At 41.7% G+C, this 24,894-nt stretch overlaps 5 protein-coding genes across 5 annotated transcripts; 3 read left to right on the top strand and 2 right to left on the bottom strand.

The window, feature by feature from the left end:
- Nucleotides 1–120: 120 nt before the first annotated feature.
- Nucleotides 121–4,138, top strand: phkg2 (phosphorylase kinase, gamma 2 (testis)). The gene is made up of 10 exons (XM_062413884.1): nt 121–318; nt 592–703; nt 1,353–1,528; nt 1,634–1,688; nt 1,801–1,866; nt 2,035–2,198; nt 2,324–2,414; nt 2,519–2,672; nt 2,840–2,965; nt 3,102–4,138. Exons 2-10 carry the CDS (start codon nt 609–611, stop codon nt 3,345–3,347), a joined length of 1,173 nt encoding a protein of 390 aa, XP_062269868.1. The 5' UTR covers nt 121–318; nt 592–608; the 3' UTR covers nt 3,348–4,138.
- cfap119 (cilia and flagella associated protein 119) lies at nt 4,058–6,261 on the bottom strand. The gene is made up of 9 exons (XM_062413885.1): nt 6,161–6,261; nt 6,037–6,071; nt 5,889–5,954; nt 5,650–5,813; nt 5,041–5,111; nt 4,822–4,938; nt 4,682–4,742; nt 4,411–4,494; nt 4,058–4,303 (listed from the first exon to the last, which is right to left on the bottom strand). The coding sequence occupies exons 1-9, from the start codon at nt 6,176–6,178 to the stop codon at nt 4,152–4,154; spliced, it is 768 nt and encodes a 255-aa protein (XP_062269869.1). The 5' UTR covers nt 6,179–6,261; the 3' UTR covers nt 4,058–4,151.
- A 1,847-nt stretch (nt 6,262–8,108) lies between these two features.
- si:dkey-220f10.4 (tubby protein homolog) lies at nt 8,109–13,762 on the top strand. Its single transcript, XM_062414356.1, has 13 exons — nt 8,109–8,312; nt 8,489–8,532; nt 9,841–10,000; nt 10,125–10,364; nt 10,449–10,586; nt 10,706–10,858; nt 10,942–11,156; nt 11,233–11,394; nt 11,537–11,649; nt 12,537–12,651; nt 12,733–12,831; nt 12,927–13,098; nt 13,341–13,762. Exons 2-13 carry the CDS (start codon nt 8,491–8,493, stop codon nt 13,472–13,474), a joined length of 1,743 nt encoding a protein of 580 aa, XP_062270340.1. The 5' UTR covers nt 8,109–8,312; nt 8,489–8,490; the 3' UTR covers nt 13,475–13,762.
- Nucleotides 13,763–15,630: 1,868 nt separating this feature from the next.
- LOC133931464 (interleukin-21 receptor) lies at nt 15,631–19,814 on the top strand. Its single transcript, XM_062378354.1, has 8 exons — nt 15,631–15,764; nt 16,535–16,664; nt 16,942–17,141; nt 17,313–17,479; nt 17,918–18,095; nt 18,291–18,396; nt 18,508–18,586; nt 19,020–19,814. Exons 1-8 carry the CDS (start codon nt 15,665–15,667, stop codon nt 19,473–19,475), a joined length of 1,416 nt encoding a protein of 471 aa, XP_062234338.1. The 5' UTR covers nt 15,631–15,664; the 3' UTR covers nt 19,476–19,814.
- ube2ib (ubiquitin-conjugating enzyme E2Ib) lies at nt 19,813–24,713 on the bottom strand. Its single transcript, XM_062378355.1, has 7 exons — nt 24,506–24,713; nt 23,206–23,284; nt 23,016–23,099; nt 22,613–22,685; nt 22,070–22,179; nt 21,523–21,602; nt 19,813–20,601 (listed from the first exon to the last, which is right to left on the bottom strand). Exons 2-7 carry the CDS (start codon nt 23,269–23,271, stop codon nt 20,538–20,540), a joined length of 477 nt encoding a protein of 158 aa, XP_062234339.1. The 5' UTR covers nt 23,272–23,284; nt 24,506–24,713; the 3' UTR covers nt 19,813–20,537.
- Nucleotides 24,714–24,894: the final 181 nt, after the last annotated feature.

A 24,894-nucleotide genomic window follows, 5' to 3' on the forward strand; every position in this document is an offset into this window, starting at 1 on the left:
TGGATACATGTGAAATAACCGTTAAATATCGTTATTCAAGAGACATAAAATAATACAAATTAATCACACTACTGCAACCGTCCCTCCGGCCTCAGGGGGGCAGTACTGCAGCATCCTGCACCAACGAGCGGTGTCGAGCGAGCAGAATGTAAACAGGCGCTGGCTGAGTGACACTAGCACCAAAGGCAGCTAACTGTGGTCCAGGCGCCGCTGATTCACAGTCATGGCATCACGATAGTGACCCTGAACGGAAATGGCGCGTGTGATCTGATCTCTTATCGGGCATCTTCCCCTTCTTGTCGTTTTAGCGCGCACACGGTGAGTGGCTTCCTGGAGGGTCAGTGAACCCGCTGCTGTTACACGAGCAAGCTAAAGCCGCTGTGCTAGCTCCCGGTCACGATGGACCAAGGGGCACATGTGTTGTTTTGGTGGATACGTGTTAAGTTCATCAAGCAAGTCACAACAGTGTCCTGCCAAAGTTCATTTCAACCGAAACAAAACATCGTGCCTGTCATGAGTGAGCTCGGTAGTTCCTGTCACACATCACGACACGTGACTGACAGTGTGCTGTTGTTGTTGTTGTTGTTTTAGATTCATAAGCTGTCACCATGACTAAAGACATACTAGTTGGAGATGAGTTACCAGACTGGGTGGGAGCGAAGGAGTTTTACCAGAAGTACGACCCCAAAGAAGTGATTGGCAGGTGAGTGCATCCAATCAATCAAACTTCCCTGTGTGAAGCACCTCTCATACAAGTGAGTGCAGATCCAAAGTGATGAGCCGAGAACAGAGCAAACCACTAAAAATGGTTCCATTAAATGGATACCAAAAGAGGACAATAACTACAATACATAAAAGTCAATTAAGTAGGATAAAAAAAAAACACATCTTGATAATATCAACAGACATACCATTTCTAAAAGATGATGTCCAAATACCACACATAATCAACCGCTAAGCTAAAAATATAAGAAATACTGATAAACATTTCAACACTTCCAGCTGCTCTCAGGTCCTCTTGAGTGTTCCTCACCAAAGATCTCTCTCTTTGGAGCAGCTAACTGGTCACTAGCAGCAGACCTGAGAAGCCGTACTGGTTCATACACTTTGATGCACGACCACAAAGTGCTTTAAAACGAGAAAAATCCTTTTGCAATCAACCTGGAAACTGAATAATTACATTTTCGAAGGATCAGAAAATAGAGCTGTTCAGTAGACAAGCCTGCTGGGGGGTGAAACATGCATCAGTTTTTCTGTTACACTCAGAGAAAGAGAAAACAAGTTGCAGTTTTGTGATGATTTAATTAAAATTAAGAGAATTGGAAGAATACAAATCAAATCTGTAATCTCAGGGGTGTGAGCAGCGTGGTGCGCAGGTGTGTGCACAGACACACAACTCAGGAGCTGGCGGTGAAGATTATTGAGATCACGGCGGAGAAGATGACGGCCCAGCAGCTGGAGGAGGTGAAAACCTCCACGCTGAAGGAGATCCAAGTCCTCGACATGGTGAAGGGACACTCGTCCATCAGTATGTTTGAATTCTGCTCTTTTGGACTGCAGCACACTTAACACGCTCTTCTCCTGAGTGTTTGATGGTGTTGAAACTATTCTGTGTGTCTCTGGTCCCCTTTAGTTACTCTCATCGATTCCTATGAGTCCACGACCTTCATATTTTTGGTGTTTGACCTGTGAGTATGAAATCAAATAGCAAAAGTGTCCGTTTTTCTGATTCCACCTTAAAATATAGATTTGAATAGTCATGAAATCACTCTTAGATAAGATCCTTGTTTTCCTTTGCAGCATGAGGCGAGGAGAGCTGTTTGACTACCTCACAGAAAAAGTTACTCTGAGCGAGAAGGAAACCAGGTGAGCTCCAACATCAACACACCGCGTCAGCTAAGTGAACTTGTCATGGTTTTGACACAGTTGTTATTATGTTATTTTTGTAGCAATATAATGATTTGTGCTTGACTTTCTTTCCCACTGAGTATTTTACAGTTTGATGAATGGGGATATATTTTTGCTCGACTGTAGGAGTATGGTGCGAGCTCTGCTGGAAGCGGTGCAGTACCTCCACTCCCTTCACATCGTCCACCGGGATCTGAAACCTGAGAACATTCTCCTGGATGATCAGGGACACATCAAACTGTCCGACTTTGGTTTCTCAGTGCAGCTACAGCCTGGAGAGAAACTCCGAGGTGATATTGTGTGACTGTAGATCACTGCGATAACATTCATATTGTCGGTTATGTGAATCATGTAGTTGTTATTTCTTACGGACAGAGGTTGAAAATCCTATTGTGTTGCCTTTTCTTCCAATTAGAGCTTTGTGGGACGCCTGGTTATTTGGCCCCTGAAATACTCAAATGTTCCATGGATGAAATGCACCCGGGCTATGGCCAGGAGGTGGATCTGTGAGTCTTTTCTTTGGTCAATGACGCAGCATCAATCTCTGTATAATTACGATGCCTGACGCTGGGTGTGATCTCATTCCGGCTCACTTGTGTTTCTTGGTCAGCTGGGCTTGTGGCGTCATCCTGTTCACTTTACTGGCCGGCTCACCGCCGTTCTGGCATCGCAAACAGATGCTGATGCTGAGGATGATCATGGAGGGTCGCTACCAGTTCAGCTCCCCAGAATGGGACGACAGGTCGGACACTGTGAAAGACCTGGTAAGCGGATAATGATGGCCGACTGCAGAAGTAATTCATATCTCATTAATTACCCTCCCCTACATTAGTCCTAATGTTCAAATGCCGTTGGTATTTTTGTTCTAAAACACGATATATTCTAATATCTGTATTAGTATAATCGGTTTATTTTTGCTCATGACACTCAGATATCCAGGCTGCTAGTGGTGGACCCAGCTGTCCGTCTCACTGCTGAACAGGCATTAGCTCATCCCTTCTTTAGACTGTACCAGAAGGAGGACGTGCGACACTTCAGCCCCAGAAAGACGTTTCGGGTGAGTCACCTGACCTACATTTAGATTATTTTAAACAAAAAGCCTTGAAAGATAAATGTCCGTTCAGAGATATGATGAGAGGCAGAAACAGACTTAGCTCGAGTTTCTTATCGGTTTTCCGTTCCTCCGTCCTCAGGTGCTGATAGTCAGCGTGCTGGCTTGCATCAGGATGTACAGCCGCTACCGCAAAGCTCGCCCATTGACCCGGGAGGTGCTCGCCAGAGATCCTTACTCCCTCCGCGGCGTGCGTAAACTCATCGATGGCTGCGCCTTCCGCATCTACGGCCACTGGGTGAAGAAAGGGGAGCAGCAGAACAGGGCCGCCCTCTTTCAGAACACAGCTAAGATCATGCTGCTGGGCCTGGAGGACTTTGAAACTTGAAAAGGTCAACGTAACTCCTAACCAACTTGATTTGTATTCAACCGTTTGCATGTCCTGTGACGTCCGTTTTTTCTGTCTTTTTTACTTACTCTAGTTTTCCATGTTTAATTTTATGATGAGAAATTCAGGGACCGGGACATTTGTTTGCCTTAATGCGCACAATGGGGCTTGAATTGATTAGCATGCACACCCTAATACTCCTCATCTGCTTTTGGATCTAAGTGTGTGGCTGTCTGAAACTCTTCTTCAGGTCACAGTGTTGGCAATCACTAGATAAAACACATTACACATTATAAGCTGTAGGTACAAAATATATGTTTATTTAGAGTTTTACCTGTTGATCGTCAGTAATAACGGAGGACAGGATGCGTTTTTAAGCACTGTGTGGCTGAGATGGACTAAAAGCACTGTGGTTAAATATTTAGTAGATGATTATATTAACATACTGCAACTGAATTACTGATATGCCAGTGTTATGTGGAAATGTGTGAAACGTTAAAGTACAATATCTGAAGTGTTTTTTTTTGGTCGAGCCTCATTTACCCATAATGCATGCGGCCATTCCTCAATAGGGAACCCACTTAAACTAACTGTGAAGACCCTTAACCACCATTCCCTACTTATTTCATTTCCCAGTGTGCTTAGTGGCATGATACCTGCTGATTCCGACCTGAGAAATGTACATTTTAATGTACAAATGCAAATATATGTTGTACTGTTAAAGAAGATAAAGGGTTTTATTGACAATAAAACACATTACAGTCAGAATTATCTTATTCTGCAGGCTGTTACTTTTATCATGTGTCATTTTTTGGCCTTGTGGTTGGGCTGTGGAGAATCTAACGTTTTGTGCTGATCTGCAATTTCATTCATTCTCTTGTCGAGTTGTCCTGACACAAGCGTCATCTGATCCCTGACTTCTGTCTCTACAATTGCCTTCAGGTCCGATGTGTGACCTGAGTGTGAGGAAAGGAAGCAGTTATAAAACACAGTTTGAGATGCATTTCACTATAAAAAGGTTATTGCTGCACATTTGCACTCAGTCCTGCAAATGTAAACCTACCCAGCATGCTTTTCTCTTCCTCTGTGAGGGATGTGTCCTGTGTGTCCGTGGAATCCTCTTTCTTTGATGCATATTCTGCTCCTTCTAGCATCACATTTTTTAAAGCAAAAACAACATTTTAAAGAGTTAGTAAATTTTGTCACAAGACCTTCAAAAGGTCCAGAATATTTTAATATTTGTGTGAATTAACATGCAACTGAACAAATGTTTGTATGTCATAATGTCATTATTATTTTGAGAACTTTGATGGTATAAAAACTGGCATCATTACCTGCAGCAGAAGAATCCTCATCAGGGATCCCAACGTAAGTCACTGACAGATCCAGTTTAACCTGAGGAGAAAAACAACATGATTCCAACACAAACTGATGTAAACAATGTGTGTTGAATAACAAATATCTGGTCTCTTGCCTGTGGAGTGAAGATATATTTGTAGAGTTTGTAGTGTCTCATGTAGCTGTTGTAGATGTAGTTCAGGATAAAGTCGGCCTCCTTAGGGCTGAAGAGGTTGATACTGAAGGGGGGTCGCTGGAAGTGTGCAGTGACAGATGGAAAGCAGTCACTTTACAATCGTGAAAATCTGTGGCTGTTCAAACGAGTGTGAGTGGAGAAGATTTGTCTTTTACTCACCCTGACAGAGTGACAGAGCAGAAGCTCCTTGCAGTAATCGAAACACTGCTCCAGGTTGTTGAGTGGCGTTTCTGAAAGGAAGGAGTTTCAAACATTAAAAAGTTCAAAAGAACATTTCCATGAATTACCAGAACAAATAGAACTAATATTTATCCAGAGGTTGAGGTCGGACAACTGAACTCAGTCTCCAATGTGTTAGAAATTCTAAATGTTAATAATTTCTTTCTTATTCCTTTTCTTAAATGGTAAATGTTTTTTTCTCTCCATCTGATACGGTATTCTTTACAATCTTTTGCATGACACGAGCCCCAGCACTTCCCTTCAAGCTCAACGACAGGAAGAGATAAGAGGACCTGAGGTGCTCACCACCACAATAGATTGTTTTTGTACTCAAAGTGTTGGCAATGCACGACTCAAAGTTATGGGCAGAAATCACTGATGTTCCTTCATCACTTTGCTCATCTTCGCATCTCTGCAGCTGCTGAATTCAATCCAAACACTTTTATTTGATAGACTTGACCTGGAAGTGTATTAAAACTCCATATGGACGACAGCTCATACTCCCATCTTTACCACCACATGGCAGTGATCACTATCTGACTTTATTACCTATGTTAGCCTCGTGGATGGACTTGATGATGGACAGCAGGGCAGACGTTTGTTCCTTGTTGAAGCTGAACTTTCTGCAGAAGATCACAGTCTGCACATACAGCTCCAGGAGAACTCCTCGTTTGGGTTCGGCGAGGTCAACTCCAAACACTCTGCCCACAACTCTGAGAGGGAGAAGAACTGTGTCATGACGAATAAAGCCCACGAAACATGTGTTTTTCCTGGCGGGGGCAGCAAACCTTTCGAGATCAGGAACAGACTGCGTGTTGTCGATCACCTCCATGTCATGGAAGCTTGCATCCGTCCTGAGAACAAGTGGATTCACTGTTACACAACACGTTGTCATGGCACACAACCCAAATAAACATCTCCCCTGCAGATACTCACCACAGCATCACTTTGGCTTTGAGGGTCTTTGGGACCTAGACAATAAAATAACACTCATCTTATATGCGAACCTTTTCAAGGCAATACTTGAATCCAATAAACAAAGAATATGTCAAATGTTTACCTTTACTGTCACGTCCATATTTTCTGAAGCGGGATTGCGTGATAAAGCTCAAATCGTGGCAGCGGGAACTCGTACAGGCTCTTCCGGTGGCAAAAGAAACTGCCACTGATAAGTTTCTTGGGATGCCACAATGTTTGGAGGCAGCTTCCTTTATTGCCACACCGTTTAAAAGCCGCTGCCTTTGTTGCCCCACTGTCTGAGAGCAACCACAGCTAGCTGGGATTTATTCAATGAGCTATATACTGGTTTATGAACGTTTATTAGATCGAACCCAGTATCCCAGTATCAGTTACAGTGGGACTGATATTGTGCCTGAGTAAACTGTGATAAACCAACAGGAAAGATTTACATTTTAGTCCTTGCCTGAAATTCTACATAAGTCCATGACTACAACTGAACAACGTTACAAAGTGTTTACTTACGGTAGGACCAGGCACACTCGGCATTCACATTTATTCTCTCTAGGCTGAATAAATGTATTCAGCGTTTTTGTGTAACATGACAGCAAAGACAGACTTTATTGATTTGGGAATTCGGCCGAATTAAATAAAGCACATTCGAGCACATAAAGACAAACAGAAGAAAACAGATGTGAAGGCAGCTGTGGGATTTCAAGCTCCAGTTCAATGACACGAAACATGGGCAAGGCATCAACAGCACTTCAGCAACCGGAAGTGCCTCTACGAGCTGCCGCTGCCACGATGCGAGCTTGTTGTCGCACTAAAAAACGCTCATAGTTCTCTCATAAATAAACACACATGTCAAGATGTAGATTTATTCTTAAAAGCGATAAAGCGACCAACCGTCTACTGCGTCACATTATTTAAAAGTATGAACACACTCATGTCGAGCAAATAAATGTCAGTAAAGCTGAACCATTTCCGGTTTGGCCTGTATCCTAGCAACGTTAGCCACGGACTGTGGACAAAAAAAATAAGTGTTGTTTTGTTTCCATCTAAATTTTTATTATTCATGAATGTAGATAGTTTACAACAACAATAATGTAAAAAGGCGAGATCAAAAATGAAAATAAAAACAAATGATAGAATACACCAAAATAAAATAAAGGTACATGTTGAAGAAAGAGGATAAATTCAAGTAAAATACAATCTACATTATTTATGCAAAAATATGCACTTAATTACAAGCAGTGTCCTTTTTGTTTTATTTCATATCAAATCCAATCAACCTTAGTCATGATACAAACGGTTTCCTGATTCACATTAATGAACAGGTATAAAAATGCAATTCTTCTAGATCATATCATATAATACATTAGTATTTAAACATTAATCATATAAACGGTGTCTTTTTGTGGACACTCTTCAAGGAGACCAAACAAAACCATTTCCTCATTAAAGACTAAACCTCTATCGATATATAAAAGTGCAAACAAGTAAAAACATTGCTACTAAAGCAACAAGACGTCACACAGTCGTCAATAATCAGTAGTATCAGTTGTTGGTAAGGTAGAAGAAGCATTAAAGCAGTATAAAAGTACAAGCTGTGAAGTATTACTATGAGCATGAGTACAAAGACAGCAAACAGCGAACAGAAGTATGATGTAATACATATAGAATAATATGAAAGAAAATTGAAATAAAACACATTAAGGGTTTTAGGGTTTCTTCTATAAATGTCAGAAATTAGAGGTAATGACACAATTATATGGAAATCCGTTTATGAATCTGTTCTGGCACAAAAATAATAACCAGCGATGATAATTCATATCTTTAGAATGCAGGTCTTCAGTCTGTTTGAAGAATGGTTGTCATGACAGCAGATGGGCGCTGTATCCATAGCAACGAGATGAAGCCGTTAGCGTGCCCTGGTTTTAACTGACGGAGCCGTCTGTGATTTAAAGGCTCTCTGGGTGACATGTTGTGTGACCACTGACACACACTGGACGACTCTGTGGAGCTTTGCAGAAATGGGCTGCCACTGCAGGGCCCGTGTGTGACTGCAAACTGGCTGCTGGCTGCTGGCGGAGCGAGGCAGGGGACAGAAACCCACTGAGTTTCATCTGAACGCACCGAGGCCTCAGCATCTCCGCGCTGCCGCCACAGGGAGGCCCAGACGACCGGCTGAGCTGTGCGCTGCAGTTTAAGAACTTTATCCCCTTTTAATCCACTTTGCCTTCTGCCACATGCAGGTGAGCAGAGTGTCAGATGGAGCAGGCGGCCACTGTTACACTGCTGCCAATTAATTACTCTGGGTGCTTTTCTCTCTTATAGACTCTGACCTTTGGTGCTGGGTTAGATCTGTTGTTATATTATATATATATATTTTCTTGATTGCTTATTGGTAACTCTGATTATCTTTGATCAGACATGGAGGAGCCGGATATACGACAACAGAAGCTGGACAACCAGGTAAAGAAACAAGATACTCTGACGTTGTTTACATGTAATAGCGCATGCTGAAGTTTTCCTACTAGTTAATTGAATTTATGAACATGGTATTTTTCCATTAATGAGATTAATCATTATAACATCATATGTAAAAGGAGACAAAGCAACACATTTATACACAGACTTTACAGCTGACCAGTAGCAAACAAATATAGCCCACAACCGATTGTGCACAGTCCTTACAAAAGATACAATTTAGATAAATGCCCTGCTTATTGTTATTATTATATTTAGATTGACTTTGGCTTGATAAAACTGTTTGAATTAATATGAAATGAATTTCAGCATGTGTGTTTTTTGAGTATTTCAAAGCGGTGCAATAATCCTAATGCATTTCAAATAACTATAATCATGAAGTGATTGTTGCAGTGTTTCTTTATCATTAACATATGTGACGTGATAATTATAGTTCACAGTGGAGCAAAGGCCTGGGCTGGAGCAGTTTGAAGGAGTTTAAATAGAGCTTTGCAAATACATAGAGCTTCATTTAGTCCCATGACATCATGGCTGCTTGTGTCAGAACCACCTGCTGTGTAGAGCTACTATACTCCACCGTATGTCAGCTCCTGGCTTATATCCTTTTAGAGTGCCGTGATAATACCTTACACCAGTTGCTTCCTTTAAAGTTGTGGAGTAAAGTTAAATTAGCTATTTTATATTGTATAGATCACCTCAACCTATGTAATCACCCCCGTCAAGGAAGTAATGTTGTCATTAAGTCAGTTTACTGCAGCAGCTCCTGGTCAGATAACTGTGAAACTGGGTGGGAGGATGTGGATCTGGATCAGAGGGTGGATCCAGGAATTATTTCCCCCCTTTCTTTAGCATCGTGAGAGGGTCGTTCTCAATGTTTCTCAGATAATAATACACGGATCTCGATGAAAACCTTCCGGCAGGTTTAAGACACAAATATGAATGTGTGCAATTTGGGGCATATACAACAACAACAAAAATCCAGATCTAGTGAATTTAAATGTGGGGACTGACGGGCCTTGGCAGTGTCTTTAAATGCAATGAATGTTTCTATATCTTTTACCCGACACTTTAAACAAGTATTATAAAAACTGCCCTGGAAAATGCCCTGAAAGAGGAAAGAGCACACACTATCAGTTTAACTGTACATTGTTCTTTTTCTGAAATTAAAGTTTGTTCAGAGCCAAATAAATTTAAGATTTAACTGTTGTGCTGAATGTAAAGAGACACAATTACACAGTTTTCCTCGTGTAGAGACAAAAGTTCTAATGAAATCGAATCTTCATTCTGCCACAGCGAACCCTTCTGATCAAAAAGCAGCAAAAGAAGAGGGCGGACTCTCAAATGGTGACAGCCAACTGGGACACCCGCAAAAAGAACCTGAAGCTCAAAGCCTCCCAATCTGATGAAACCCCTCTGTTGATCAGCCAATCCCTGAGCAGCGCTTCACTTAGTGGTTGGTATTGGAATAATTAATTATTTTATCAATATCAGGTACTTTTTATAAATTACCGCTCAGTAATGTTCACTTTCTTTAATAATATTAAAGTGATTTTTCTTTGTTTGTTTTTATCCTGGAGATCAAGTGGAGCACGCCCATGATAACCCAATGGATGTGATCACGTTGGGTGAATGCAACTTGACAGCCAGTGAGACTTTAGAGGAAACTCTTTCAGAGATGCCGGCTACTCCGCAAAAAATGAACTTGGAAACCGACAAAGAGACTGAGGTGAGGTGTGAGGTGGACAGCGACGCCCAGGCGGAGGGAAAAAAGACAAAGAAGAAAGATGTGAAAAAAGAAAAAGCAAAACGAACTACAGGTACGTGTTCACTTTGGTGCTTAGACGGTCTGGAAATGACATCAATCACTCAATGATTGATCTGCACATTACTGCTATTTTCAGAGGTGGAACAAAACGACGAGAAGGAGAAAGAAAAGGACAAAGACCTGGAGAAAAAGGAGAGAAAAACAAAGACGAAGGACAAAGGGAAAGAATCTGAAGACTCCCAGAAGACAAACAAGACGAGCAAAGAACCAAAAAGTAACATCAGTGTTTGGGACTTTATCATTTAGACAAAAACAGTGTCAAGGTTCTTAAAGATGGAAAACCTTTTTTTCACTCATTGAAAGCTTCGCATTAAGAACCAATGTCTTTTTCAGAGACGCATTTGCAGGAGGCCTCGGCTCAAGAGGCAGAGTCGATGGTGGAGGAGGCGAAGAAGAAGAGATGTGATGAGAGTGACGATGATGAGGACGACAGGTCAAACAGGCCGGTCCCTGAGTCGTCCAAGAAGAAAAAACAACTGGACACATGTGAGTGTGGCCCCATTGTTCTTATGATCAACTGAACAGTAGAGTCCTGGTAAAGACCATCACTGCATATTTGAACTCCACAGCCAGGTGCCAAATAAGTGACGAGAGCAGGGACGACGAAGTCCAGGAAAAGGAGAAAAAGGAGAAAAAGGAGAAATCTGAGAAAAAGGAGAAAAAGGAGAAAAAGGAGAAAAAGGAGAAAAAGACAGAGGAAACGGAGAAAACTACGCCGAGTCTGGCGTCGCTGAACTCCAACTACAGGGCGAGCTCATCTTCAGGCAGCGAATCGAATGAAAGAGTGAGTCCCTGTTTGGGAGAACATTCATATTGTGTTTTTTTTTCGTGAGGTCATTGTTACTTTTTTCTCATTTCAGTCCACCTCCCCAATGTCAGTGGAGGATCTGGAGAAGTTTGCTTTGCGTCCTGCTCCCAGGGACGTGACCATCCAGTGCAGGGTCACCAGGGACAGGCGAGGTATGGAGAAGGGCATTTACCCGACGTACTACCTCCACATGGAGAAGGAGGATGGAAAGAGGGTAAGTGCGCTCACACAATCCGAACCAAGTCCTTGCGCATGTAGATCTGAGCTCTGACAATATGAGCATCCTCTCATTTCTCTATCAAACTTCCATCCTGCTTCTTGCACAATCTGTTTCTCCCTGCGCTGCCACCTCCAAGGTTTTTCTAATGGCGGGTAGAAAACGGAAGAAGTGTAAAACATCCAACTACCTAATTTCCACGGATCCGACAAATCTGTCCAGAGACACAAACTGCTACATAGGAAAACTAAGGTATGATCATTTTTATTTCTACCCTGTGAAAATATTCAGTTGGCGATGCTGATTTGTTCCTGGTTTAATCTCAAAGGCTATTTTGCCAAAGCGGAATAGAGATTACATGGCCTCCCTTTTTAGCATCTTAGACAGAATTAAAAATACAGCCTCCAGAAGCCTAAAGTTTCTGTTCCTCTTGTCCCTGAGTAAACACAAACGAGTCCCTGACCCCTAACTTTTCAATTTCAACATTTGGAACCGATGTTTCTCATCATACTACATACAACTTTTCATTCTGGTATGAAATTCATACTGAAGTAAAACATATGTACAATAGCATTGAATGGAGAGAAAAGACAAAGAAGAATTGGAAACATATTCTTTTGGGATTCAGTCATTGACAGATGTAATAATTTGATTTAGAAATGAATAGTGCCCGATTAAGATAGTAGGGTATAAGGATTTTAAGATTTTAGGAATTATTAGCTTAAGATTTTAGGTGTTATTTTATTATGTAATAAAAGACACAGAGATGTTGCCTGATTTGGCCTTGATTATCTGAAAAAATAAATCTAATTGAGGTTTATTATTTTATGGATCTTACTTTATCATAAATACTTTATGAATGAGAAGAAAACACAATTACAACCCAATTTTAACACTTGAATTCCGAAGATCTTTACATTTCTGCTTTGTTTATTCTGTAAAATAAAGGTTTTCATATCAGCAAATACAAACACAGATACTGATATGTCTATGAAAGGCTCATATGGGCTGATATTATTGGCCAAGAAATAAATACAACCCAGAGCAAAGTAGACATATCCACCTTTCGCCCCAGCATCATGTATCTTTCCCCCCTAACCCTAACCCTGCAAGAACTAATAAGATCAGCCTGTCTACAGGTCCAATGTCCTGGGTACAAAGTTCACAGTCTATGACGGAGGAGAAAACCCAGAGAAGAAGCCCTTCATTAAAGAGAGTGAATCAGTGCGGCAAGAGCTGGCAGCAATTTGCTATGTGAGTCCAAATAGACATCCCATGTTTAGGTCCCAAGGTCATATCCCAAATAATTAACACACTTTGTTTATCACGTTCTAGGAGACGAATGTGCTGGGTTTCAAGGGTCCAAGGAAAATGACAGTGGTCATCCCCGGCATGCTGGGAAATGACGAACGAGTGTCCGTCTGTCCAAAGAGTGTACGATCATTTAAAAAACTATCCTAAACTTTTAAAAAGCTGTGATGAAAGTTAGAAATAGAACTTAAACATCTTCTTTTTTATTTTTTTCTCAGGAGCTCGAAACTCTTCTGGGCTGCCACGCGAACGGCAAGACGGACAAACTGGTCACACTGGTGAACAAATCCCCGAGCTGGAAGGAGGAGACTCAGTCGTACGTGCTCAACTTCCATGGGCGCGTCACTCAGGCCTCAGTGAAGAACTTCCAGATCATCCACCCTGACAACGGTAAACGATGAGACTGACTTCTCCTCTCTCTCTCTCTCTCTATCTCTCTCTCTCTCTCTCTCTCTCTCTCTCTCTCTCTCTCTCTCCTCTGAAAAACCAGGAGATGAACAGCTGTCTTTGATCTTCTCTCTCTCTCTCTCTCTCTCTCTCTCTCTCTCTCTCTCTTCTCTGAACAACCACGAGTTGATCAGCTGTCTTTGTTCTCCTCTCCCTCTCTCTCTTCCCTCTGCTGTCTCTCCCAGACGACTACATAGTGATGCAGTTTGGCCGTGTGGCCGAGGACGTCTTCTCCATGGACTACAGTTTCCCCTTGTGTGCCCTGCAGGCCTTTGCCATCACCCTGTCGTCGTTCGATGGCAAACTGGCCTGTGAGTGACCAGCGCTGGTGTGCGCCTCAAGTGCTCAACTAGATTCTCCATCTAAGTAGAGATCTGCACTCAAACTTTACCCATCGTTTTCCCACGGGATCACTTTTCACGTGTCCACAATAAATATATAGACTTGGATTTCTGCGGAGAACCGAATTATTTAACCACTCACTTTATATTGAAGTGGTGTAAGTTAGTACAGGTGAATTTAATGGTGTTTTTTTTATATCGGCGTAAAGGAGTTGTGCAATAAAATATTGAGGACAACCGTGTCAACACCACCAGTGAAATATTAAATTATAATAATGATACAAGTTTGGTCTGTGAGTTGTTCTTTCTTAAAATCTCAAAGGTGCTTCAGTTCTCCATGCTCCTCTGCTCCAGTTATTGAATTTCAATATACACATGTTTTCTCTCGTTTCATTTTCAAATCTAAATTTCATTTTTTCAAATCGTATGAAAAATACAAATTCATGCAGCTGCAATCTTCATCAGATTTCTTCACTATTTGTGACCTAAAGTAACATATCTGGCTGTTTCCTATATCTTCAGGTGTTCACTTGTATCAGATGCAGATAACGCTGCCAGCCGCATCAGGATGTTTGCTCTTGCACAATATAGAAACTAAAATTCTTCATCAGCTCATCTCGCTCACTTTTTCACCACAAGCTCACTCTGTTGCTCACTGAGTGGGGCCCAGCTACAACTCATGAAAAAAGACCCCGTGGGTGCACAGCTATTTTGGCTCTCAAAAACCCACTGAAACCTCGATTCTCACAATGACAGGACCACCTGCATGTTGCTGTGTTTACTTCCTACTGATAAGTTTCTTTGCCCGGCCTCACAGGTACACACTGCACAAGGGAGGAAAGGTTATGCATCGCGCTATTGAACCACAAGTGAACAGTCTTGCAAATTGGACTTAAGTGCGATTTGTGTTTTCTCCTGAAAATACTGCAAAAAGCCTGGGCAACACCAAACTGGCACAGCGTCAACTTCCTGCTTATCTGTCCCTGCATGACTCCAGGCACTGATCGAACATCAGCGTACGTGCACATTGATGGGTTTACAATCTCTCAATCAACGAAATCACTAACCTCAGAGGAAGGCATAGGCTTCACTTTCAAACCCTTATCTCAGGACAGAATCTCTGTAGCACTCTCATGTTGGTACACAACATATTGCTCAACCCACCTGCCGGCTGCACAGTGAGGAGTAGATTCTAGTTTCAGGTTTTACAACTTTTTGACAAAGTACACAACATCGAATAACTTTAAGAGCCGCAGGACATGTACATGCCTACTTACTATACGTGTATAAATCATACTCAATTTAATTCAAAGAGGAATCTCCTGGACTGGTGAAGCAAAATTTGTATTCTTAAAAAACCTTATCATAATGTTTTTTTTTGCAATAGTTAAGAATGTGATATTTTGTTGTTTATGAATTTCAGATCAGTTTGACATTTAGCATACATATATTAAATAGAATAGGCCTACACTGCAGATTTATTTTAGCTGAGTGATCATAAAGGACGTGTAGAACAGGAGCAGAACCTTTCCTTCACTGTGTGTCCTGTGTGTCCTCCTGTGTTCACCAGATGGGTCATAGCAGAGAACAAGTTTCCCCTCATTGCATGTCGTGTGTGTGTGCATGTGTGTGGGACCAATAAATGTATCTTAAATCTTAAATTTGCACGTGTTTTCGGCGTCTTACCAACCAATCAAAACGAATCCCACAACAGTGCTGATATGAATGTCTTCCAGCTTTGTGCCTCTTTGGTAAATACAAGCTCGAGGGAATGAATCTGCATGCACCTCAGTTTTATTATGAAGCAGCTACAGACTGGCAACATTTCAGATGTATCGCAAATGGTGTTTAAAACGGGTTCAGCCACTGGTGAAAGTGTTTTATGGCTTAACCACGTTTTATAAAAAGACACCAGACTCAGTGCTCAGACGGTTCGAGACTGTTGTGCGGTGGGACTACCTTTGTCAAACTGCAGCCTTAACCCCGACTGCTCTTTAAAAAGCACATCCTCTATCACCAACATGTGAGTGATAGCTATCAGGGTAAGAAAAAAAAAAGCTGAAAAAAAAAAAAAACTCTGCCTCCCTCAGTCGTCGATAAACACCGGTTTTACAAGAGCGTCCTGACAGGGTGGCTCAGTTCAGACGCCTCGGGGCTGAGGTGATGTGATGGATCGGAGCTCGACATTGAGACTGAGGATGATTCGGCTGAACGTGGTTCTGCTCCTGTCCGCCAGCATCGTCTGTCTGCATGGGAATCCTGTCGCAGGTGATTTCTCTTCCACTATTCTTTAAAATGTTAACATCTCTTTCCCTGACTCTGCTTTTGAAGGGACCTCAGGTATGGGTTACATGACCATTGACCTTCGGGCCAAGGCTGACAACACTTCAAATTGTGGGGAAAGTCTTTGTATTGATGTCTTTTGATCAGTATTTGTAACCAGTGAATTCATGGTGTATCCTAATGTGTTTAAAACTGTAACAATCTTTTATTCAAAGTTTTAAAATCTTATAAGAAACAATCAGTTTCAGTTAAGTAATGATAATAACAGTAATGCATCTTGGACTGGAAGGTGTAAAGTCATCTTCTAGAACAAAGTCGAACAGCAACAAAAATAGACACAGAAAAAAGGATAATCAATGTCTACCAGATTTAACTGACGGTGAATGGATTGTGTCTATACAGAGTGATTCACACTCACATTCATGCAGCACTTCTAAAAACGGCGCTAATTGGACCCAGTCACTTTCACTCAGATCAGCGCAGATCAAAGTGTTTCATAATTGACTGATGAGCCAGATAAGACAGAAACGAATCTAAATGCTGACGAAAATAAAAACATACAAGGGTTTTGAAAAGCTAAACAATTTTTTAAAGAAATAATAGAACGGTTCAATTAAATTTAATTGCTGCGAAAAAATAATGTTTAAAAACAACTGACCTTTTCACAAGCAACCCAATTCATTTTTGGCACCTCACAGACAAAATACTACACAAGCTTCTATATTTACTTGTGTGCTTGTATATTTACTCTGTAGACGACCACGATCTTCACTGTGTGAATGATTACTTGTTCACGGTCAACTGCACCATGAGCCTCAGACCATCAGAAGACACCTCCGGCAGTGACGGCTCCTACTGGCTCAATTTCACAGAAACAATGGAACCGTGAGTCACTTTCACCTGAAACATAATAATGATAAATGACCATAAAGCAACACTATAAAATTCCTTTACCTCAAAATATAAGGGCGTGCACCCCCGGTCCTGTTCCACTATTGATAAGAGTGTAAGAGGCTGCAGGTGATTGTGGGAGTCCAACGGAATGAATCCCCCCGGGTTTCTGCAGAGGGCGCTGTTGCTCTGTAAAAGTTACACAGTGTGGCTTTAATTTAAATGAGACGAAGTTGTCTCTCTAGTTTCTGATTCTCCTCTCCTCCTGCAGGAGGACGTTTCAGTGCATGCTGAAAAACACCGACAGGGATTATTTCTGCTCTGTGAAAACATCCGATCTGACGCCTGACGGCGATTCTCCAGAGACGTTCTCAGACACAGATACTTTTAAAATCTCACTCTGTCGCAACCGCACTGATGGATCTGAAATGTGCGAGGAGCTGGATGGCAACTACACACCTGAAACCAACAGTAAGGACCCCACTGATTTTGGTTTGTCACATATGTGTGTGTGTGTGTGTGTGTGTGTGTGTGTGTGTGTGTGTGTGTGTGTGTGTGTGTGTGTGTGTGTGTGTGTGTGTGTGTGTGTGTGTGTGTGTGTTTTGGTGCATGATGTTTGTCTGTGACGTGTCCTCTCCACAGTTAAACCAAACGCACCCTGCTGCCTCACGTTCAGCCACAACTCAAGTCAGCACCACTTCACCTGGAGCAGCACCTATGAGGAATATGAGCCTTACATGGCTCTGGTCCAAGACCTCAAGTATCAGCTTCACTATTTCAGAAGAGGAGTCGAACATGACGACAATGAGGTAAACGCAGATGATAATGAAAAGCTTCTTTCTTGGCCCACACGCCTCCTTTCCACCGCGTTTCAAACATCAAAAAGAATATTGTCAATGTTGAAATTATTATTGTAGAATTTTGTAGTATTAAACCTTTTTCAATCCCATTATTGATTCTGTCATACAGTTTCACTCACTAATCCTCTCATGGTATTTGTGAGTAAAATGATCTAATCTCCCATTTCCAATATTTATAATAGCCACATCTGAAAAGGAACAATGCAAGTAGTACAATCCAATACAGAATAAGATCAAATACTATAGTTTCAAGCATACTTATAGTTAAGTATATGCTATACAATAAATTAAGTATTCACAAGAGATTTGATATAAGGTTTTAGGGCCCAGTGCAGGACATTTATCTCCTTTCCAATAAGATCCTACCCGCTTCATATTTTCTTGCAGGTGATCTCAGGTGATATCTACACAGAAAGAACATACTATTCTGTGGACGATGATGTGTTTATGCTGGACGCAGATTACACTGCCAGTGTACGGTCCAGTCCCAACCTGGTTTTTTACCAGGGACAGTGGAGCGACTGGTCCGCTGAGGTTCATTGGAGGACGGGGTCGGACATGAGTGGTGAGTCCCATTGTCACCAACAAATCCCCTGCATAGGACAGAGTATATTGTCTTATATTTTTTTTATCAACCAGTGAGTTTCTTTGTTGCCATCATTTTGGAGCAAACCTGGTGAGAATTCTAACCTTCAAGATGTCTCTGCGTGCATTTCATATTTCATCCGCCGACTTTCCTCCTTTCCCTGTCTCACTGCAGATCTCAACAGAATCACGTTTTTTACGAGTCTGGGGATGAAGGTGTTCCTCACCTTATGTGTGCTGGTGCCACTCATCCTCCTTATGTGCTATGCTCCTGTAAAGATGCAAGTCCCTCTTCAAGCTCCTCCTCCTCAAATCCTGAACCACACGATAGCAAATGGCACTTTCTGAGATCAATAAACTAAATATTATCTTTATACCCCTCATACTTACAGGTGGAGGCAGAGGGCCTTCATCCCAAGTCCAGCTCCCTATTTCCACACCCTGTACTCCGACTGTCAAGGTGATTTTAAGGTAAATTAAATCTGCCATGTAGTAATAATAATAATATTCATGTCTTGAGAGTGTGCCTAAAAGTGCAGTGTGTAGAATCTATTGCCACCTAGTGGTGAAGTTGAATGTTGCAGCTGAATCCCCCTCACCTCACAGCCCCCCTTTCCAATACATGAAAGAGAACCAGTGGAAGCCTTCAGTTGTCAGAAAAACTCCAAAGGTGTTTAGTCTGTAAAAAACATGGCAGCTTCCGTAGAGAGGATCCACTCCCGATGTAAATATAAAGTATTTGAATATAAAGGGCCCATTCTAGGATAAAGAAAACAATTCATAGTTTAGATTAAACACACCAGTAAAAACATCACGAGGATTATTTCATATTCAATTTCCTGCCAATAGATCCCTTTAGCCTAAATCTCACACACTGGACCTTTAACTATGATTTTAACCGTAGAGATGGGTGATCACACAAGATGGCACAGCAGACATGCCGAAAGCAGAGGCTTTGCTCCAAATCAACACCCTGACCCAGTGTGCAGAGGTCCCAGAGGACGAGCTCCAGCCCCCCCTTCCCATGGAGGGCAGCGTGTACAGTAACCTAATCAACCCAGAGAGTGACACCTCTTGCCTGGGCGTCCGTAATGCTGTGAACACCATGGAGCCACTGTCAGCTCCAGGGAGTCTGACCCTTTGTTATCAGTCTGGTAGCCCAGCTGAGGGGGACTCTGGGTGCTGGCTCTGCAGTGACTCCTCCCTGGAGAAGGACTCTCCTTGGTACTTTAGTAACTACTGCACCCTGGGCAGCCTCACGCAGTCTAGTCCACTCACAGCAGAGCATCATGGCAGCTTGTCAACAAAATGCTCCTCACAGCGGATCATCAGCATGGATGCCACTGGGGAAACACAGTGATTAGTGTGTGTGAAGTAACTAGGGCAGGATAATAGTTAGAAATGTAGTTGTAAACAAAGTTGGCCCATAAGTTTAACCTCAATACATATGCTTTATAACTTTTCATAGTCCAGTGGTGAGAAGCCATGACCATCAGCTATTATAAGATGTTACAGCATTATGTTAAATGTCAATATATCAATGTTTAACCTGTTACGCACTTGCAAAAATAAATAGCTGTCACAGCTTTGAGGCAAAAAAACATTTTAGACCATTTGTACATGAGTGAATATTTTTGCTTTGTTCCTACCGGCAACAATCTTATTGTATTTTCCTTGTGTAATAAAGATACTGCAAACATTTTGTAGAAAGTTTTATTTACGCCAACACATACATGAACAAAGCACCATATAACCTTAAAGTCTGATACAGAAGTAAGCCTACCTGCCTCAGTCGTTGTGGCCATTTTTATTTATTCCATAGCAAACACTCTGAATAACAAAAAGACAGCCAAGGCAGCAGATTCTATCATATATTACAGCATGCTGAATAGAAAACCTGGGAAAGAGAATTAGACAGAGCCATCTAGAGACACTAGTGAGATACAACAGTATAAAAGTGCCATTCATTATACAGCAGTTGAAATACTGACAATGAAATAAGCTAATTTGACATTAATTTGATGGAAAATAAAAGGGGGAAACAAAGGAATAGACCCTGTGAAAGAGCAAAATAAACAAGGGACATTTTCTTCCTTGAACACTGATGACAGCCAGTTTGCATTGTGTTGATGAAACTGGTACCGAGCTGTGTCCCTTGCATCACATAAGACAATTATTGTTTAAAAAGAAATAACCAGGGTGCTGAAGCACCCATCCCCTCCCAGCATTATGCGCCAACCGGCAATTAAGGACAAAAAAATGATAGGTCAGAAGAGAGCGGATGGCACAGAATGTGTGGAGTTTAAATAGAAGTCTTTAAGCAAGTCCCGGTGTGAGAGGAGCACATTCATCGAGAGACTGAGAGGGGAGGTGATTCTTGTTAAACCCATTCCTTCTGCTGCAGCGGAGCAAGTCTTCTCCTTTACGATGGGGAGAACTTTTTGGCTTGTGCTCGAACTCTTTTTTCATATTCTACTCTGTTTTGGCTGCAAAGGAATATAAAAAAATTAGGTTACAATGGTGTTATAATCTTTTACTCAAAAATCATATAAGATATTCTTATATTTATACAACAAATTCAGCTTTGACCAATGAAACAAAAGCCAGGCGCCATATTTTTTGTAATTTTTTACTTTTCATGCTGTAAAGCAGGACACATTTTTAGACGGGTGTTAATCAGGGAAATATTTAAGTTATTGAACACACAAAATAAAAGCATCCTCAGGTTCATATAAACATACACAGGCTCTGTAGGTTTTAAATGTGAAGCTTGTTTTAAGACTCTCGTCAAACTGATTACTAATCATCCTGGTCACATTTACCAATGTGTTCTCATCAGGCAGGAGATTCATTGCCAACAGGACTGGTTAGCAATGCAATGGCAAGGAGGAAAAAACATTTCAAGTGACATAGAAATAAATGCAGTTCAGTAAGGATAAAAGTAGGTCTGCAAGTTTAATTTATTAATTTATATAACTTTCCTAATTTAGCCTAGTGTCGGGATTTAATCTTCACCTTATAGATTTGTACTCTGTCTTCATCAGGTCTTTCACATGCAGTACACTGTGCACACAGTGTATTCTAATGGGCTACTGTGTAAATTCAGACATCCAAATTGCTGTGCACTCACCAGAAATGTCACTCAAAACATGACTGTCTCCCACCGGCTGCAGTGTTCACTTGACTAAATGAATGCTTTACTAATCTGCCTACTGTCATGCAACATCATGACGCATATGTTTCTCTCTATAACTGTGAGCTCTCCACCTTAAAGATGTTGCATGATTTGATACTGTACAAATACAATTGAATTGTGTCCGTGTCAGTGTACACAAGAGATCAGCAGTTCACACACTTCACTTTGTCAGCACCATGTTTGAAAAGATATGAGCTCCAGCGTCACTTACCAGTAGATTGTGTAAGCCTCTGCTTGAGCTGGATCCTGGATATTTGGCTCATTTAGGAGTTCCTGGATACCTAATAAGATCTAAAGGATACATGAACCAAAGAGATGCATTTATTTCCTAATAAAATGATTTATTAACCTTGTTATTTTGTGATGGGGGTAAGGTCTCTCTTTTTTTTAAATTGTCCTTTATTTTCCAAGAGTTTACATTAAAGAGTTGAATAAATGGAATAATAAGCTGAAAATAATCAATGTTTCACTTGAACGTATTTCAAGTTGAATATCAATAAATGTAGTTTACTGCTTAATATATCACATATTCAGTAATTTCCTCTTAGATTTAGCTGATTATGAAAACATAAATGAAGTATCCAAAACTATTTATAAACACTTAACTGTATTATCCAATTTCCCTTCAAGAATTGTTGAAGTGTGTGATATGAGCATCCAGAAATACAAGTGGGTGTTTAGATTTGAAGAGTGAAACCACAGAAAAAAAAACAAGAAAAGCAGAGTGGTGTAAATAACGTGTGCTGGGCAATCCAAACCTGCTTTATTGTGATGGCCGGTCTCCAGTCTTTGTCCTCCTCTAGAATAGATAGGCATACTGTGCCTGATGGATACACATTTGGATGGAAGAGCGGAGGCTCAAATTTACCTGAAACATAATAACAAAAAGCATCCAGGTCCATAAGAAATTATCCATCGAGCTCTACAAATCAAGCAACAATGAGTTAAGGGAAATGATTTGCTACTAAAATGAAAAAGAGCAGATCCAACACTGCTCAGGTTAATTATGAAATCCTTAACACTGACAGCAATTATTACTGCAGTTTTACCTCTATATTATTATAGTAACCCTTTAGCTAAATCTATTCTAGTCTTATTCAGCCATTAGAGTTAAGGTCTGTGGTGACAGGGTTGACTGTACCTGGGCCATTTCAAATTCCAGGTCTGCTCATTTTCATATTTGTGATTGTCTGTTAGCAAACTAACAAACCACATTGTTAATTGTTCAATCTGAAGGTTAGAGATTAAAATAATGCTAAAGTTGTGATAACGGTGGACAGAGGTCCGGCAGTGCAACTCACATTTCGGCGGTGAAGAAGGATAGTCATCCTTGAACAACATGCGCAGTTTGAACAGGCCTCCTTCCCACGGAGTCTGAGGAAACACACAAAAAACAAAAGATGACCTTGTTGTGATACTAACCGGTTTAACTGAAACAACATGAACTATCAATCTCTTCTGTTCCATATAAATTTGAATTGGTTTTCTATTCATTACCAATGTTGCTGACACATTAAGTCATGCAAGACACACCTCTACAGCTGTGATTGTTCTGTACTCTAACCAGTTTAAAACTATACATACTCTTTGCATCAGCAGCAGGGAAGTCATTGCTTTAACAAGCTCATTTAACAAGCTCATTTAACAGGAGCTGCTCTGTAAGACAATTATTTTCCAAATACAAACATATTCAAAACACGTTACCCCCTTCTTGCCAGGAATAGCACATTCCCAATTCATGAGATTCATGGTTCCATCTGGATTTTTTGTTGGTACAGCAACAAATCCCTGAAAAATTAAACAGACGAGCGCAAACAGTTAGGACACCGGTATTTATAGAAGAATGGAAATTGGAAGAAGACTTTCATAGAGAAGCCAGAAATACACCACTTACAAAAGGATGGTCCTTCCGCCATGCCTTGCGCTCCTGGGCAAGCCGGCTCAATGCAATGCCTGACATGATGTGTGGACTCCTGTGACGACAAAGGAACCAGGTCAATTCAATGGAAACACTGGTCAGAAATCAAAATCATTTGCCGGCCATGGTTTAATTCATGTACATGTTTGTGGCTTTTCTCTGCAGCGGCAGTGCATGATTTCATTTTCATTATAGACAATCGCAGTTTTGATTTGTGGAGAAGTTCCCAGACAAGGCTTGGTTTCGCTAGAACGGTGAAGGGTACGTGCTTTCTTCTTCACTGTGATGATAGTGATTTGATGTGGTGACATGACACATGAGGATGGAACCTGACATTATCCCTGTGAGACACATGTAAACAATAAAGATCTTCATATACAGGGATCCACAAGTAAATCAAGTACACTATCCTTGAGTATATGGAACTTTATTATGAAATTCTCTGTGATGATAAAGATCTCGACAGTAACGATGCTCTGGATGTGATGTCCCGAGTGGAAACAACAAAACAAGCAACAACTAGTTACTGGTATCTCATTAACAGACTTCACAACAGGAGGGTTGCAGCTTTAATTTGGACGCAGTGTTATATTCAGGGCAGAATGTCAGCTACTGTTCATCAACCACGTTGTGAATGCGGCTTTAAGTGGGTTTGTAGGGACATTTCTGTAAAGCTATGCGGGCTAATCAAGCTAGCAAGCGGCGATTCCATGCCAACACAAGCCGCTCGCTCCGCTCTTTACGCGCCCCTTTTAAAACCCACATGGGCCCGGGAGGCGACACCGTTAGCTTCGGGTTTGTATCGCGGTCTCTGGGCGTTTGGTGCAAACTCGCTGTCAACACTTAACTATCAAAGCTACTGATCAGCGGGCTAACCGGTTAGCCGGGCGAGCTAACTCATGTGCGCCAGAATCGTGCTACATCCCGACGGGCGCTGGCGCTGTTGGCGGCGGACACGGCCTGATGCAGCACAAAATTGCGCAAATGCACTTGATTTGAACGCAGTTTTTTGGGGGGGTGAGAAAAGGTGACGGCTGCTTTTCGACTGACGCTTCACGGCGAATCTTCCGAAACAACAAACGGGGGTGTGAAATGCGGCTCGGGGGGGGGGGGACCAAGACCACAAGCCATTTAAGAATAGAGACAAAGAACGCCACAGCTAAAAGGCGCACATTTGTGCATTACCAAACTAGCGAAAATGGCGCAAACTGAAGCGGGTAAAACGTCTCAATACACGACAAAATGGACCCGCTGCGCTGCGGGGGTGCGCTCCTACCTTTCAGTATGGCTGCACTTGCTCGGGTTAGTTAGCGAAATGAATTAATCGTGCTCAGATCCCGTTAAACCTCGTAAAGTTTCCCTCCTGAAAAACCAGCCGCTCCGACTCCAGCTAGACACACACACAACGCAGCGACATGGTCATCCGTCCTTCACTTCCGTCTTCGTTTAAATACCCATAGGAAGAGCGGAGTACGAGTCGATCGTCGGGTTCCTGGGTGAATCTCTCCAGCTGTCGTGGATTCAGCAGAAAGACTCCAACTGCTGAACCGTTCATTAGTTTATATGCTAGTTGATTAGCATAGCCTCTGCTAAAGGCGCCCGGCTCGTAGAAAACAGCCGTTAATCTTGCCCTTTGGTGTTGTTGCTCATCGCGCATGCGCGCCG

The sequence above is a fragment of the Platichthys flesus genome, chromosome 20 (genome assembly GCF_949316205.1).
Source record: "Platichthys flesus chromosome 20, fPlaFle2.1, whole genome shotgun sequence".
Lineage (NCBI taxonomy): Eukaryota > Metazoa > Chordata > Actinopteri > Pleuronectiformes > Pleuronectidae > Platichthys > Platichthys flesus.

Excerpts from the sequence above, each read along its gene's own strand:
- phkg2 (XM_062413884.1), top strand. The coding sequence starts at position 609 with ATGACTAAAGACATACTAGTTGGAGATGAGTTACCAGACTGGGTGGGA. Across the intron at positions 2,673-2,839 it reads CGGACACTGTGAAAGACCTG|ATATCCAGGCTGCTAGTGGT; the intron begins GTAAGCGGATAA and ends CATGACACTCAG. Across the intron at positions 2,966-3,101 it reads GCCCCAGAAAGACGTTTCGG|GTGCTGATAGTCAGCGTGCT; the intron begins GTGAGTCACCTG and ends CTCCGTCCTCAG.
- cfap119 (XM_062413885.1), bottom strand. Across the intron at positions 5,814-5,888 it reads TCTGTTCCTGATCTCGAAAG|AGTTGTGGGCAGAGTGTTTG; the intron begins GTTTGCTGCCCC and ends TCTCCCTCTCAG. Across the intron at positions 4,939-5,040 it reads TGCTCTGTCACTCTGTCAGG|CGACCCCCCTTCAGTATCAA; the intron begins GTGAGTAAAAGA and ends GCACACTTCCAG.
- si:dkey-220f10.4 (XM_062414356.1), top strand. The coding sequence starts at position 8,491 with ATGGAGGAGCCGGATATACGACAACAGAAGCTGGACAACCAG. Across the intron at positions 10,001-10,124 it reads GAGCAGCGCTTCACTTAGTG|ATCAAGTGGAGCACGCCCAT; the intron begins GTTGGTATTGGA and ends TTTATCCTGGAG. Across the intron at positions 10,365-10,448 it reads AAAAGCAAAACGAACTACAG|AGGTGGAACAAAACGACGAG; the intron begins GTACGTGTTCAC and ends TGCTATTTTCAG.
- LOC133931464 (XM_062378354.1), top strand. The coding sequence starts at position 15,665 with ATGGATCGGAGCTCGACATTGAGACTGAGGATGATTCGGCTGAACGTG. Across the intron at positions 18,096-18,290 it reads GACGGGGTCGGACATGAGTG|ATCTCAACAGAATCACGTTT; the intron begins GTGAGTCCCATT and ends GTCTCACTGCAG. Across the intron at positions 18,587-19,019 it reads ACTGTCAAGGTGATTTTAAG|AGATGGGTGATCACACAAGA; the intron begins GTAAATTAAATC and ends TTTTAACCGTAG.
- ube2ib (XM_062378355.1), bottom strand. The coding sequence starts at position 23,271 with ATGTCAGGCATTGCATTGAGCCGGCTTGCCCAGGAGCGCAAGGCATGG. Across the intron at positions 23,100-23,205 it reads GGCGGAAGGACCATCCTTTT|GGATTTGTTGCTGTACCAAC; the intron begins GTAAGTGGTGTA and ends TTAATTTTTCAG. Across the intron at positions 21,603-22,069 it reads CGGCCATCACAATAAAGCAG|ATCTTATTAGGTATCCAGGA; the intron begins GTTTGGATTGCC and ends TGTATCCTTTAG.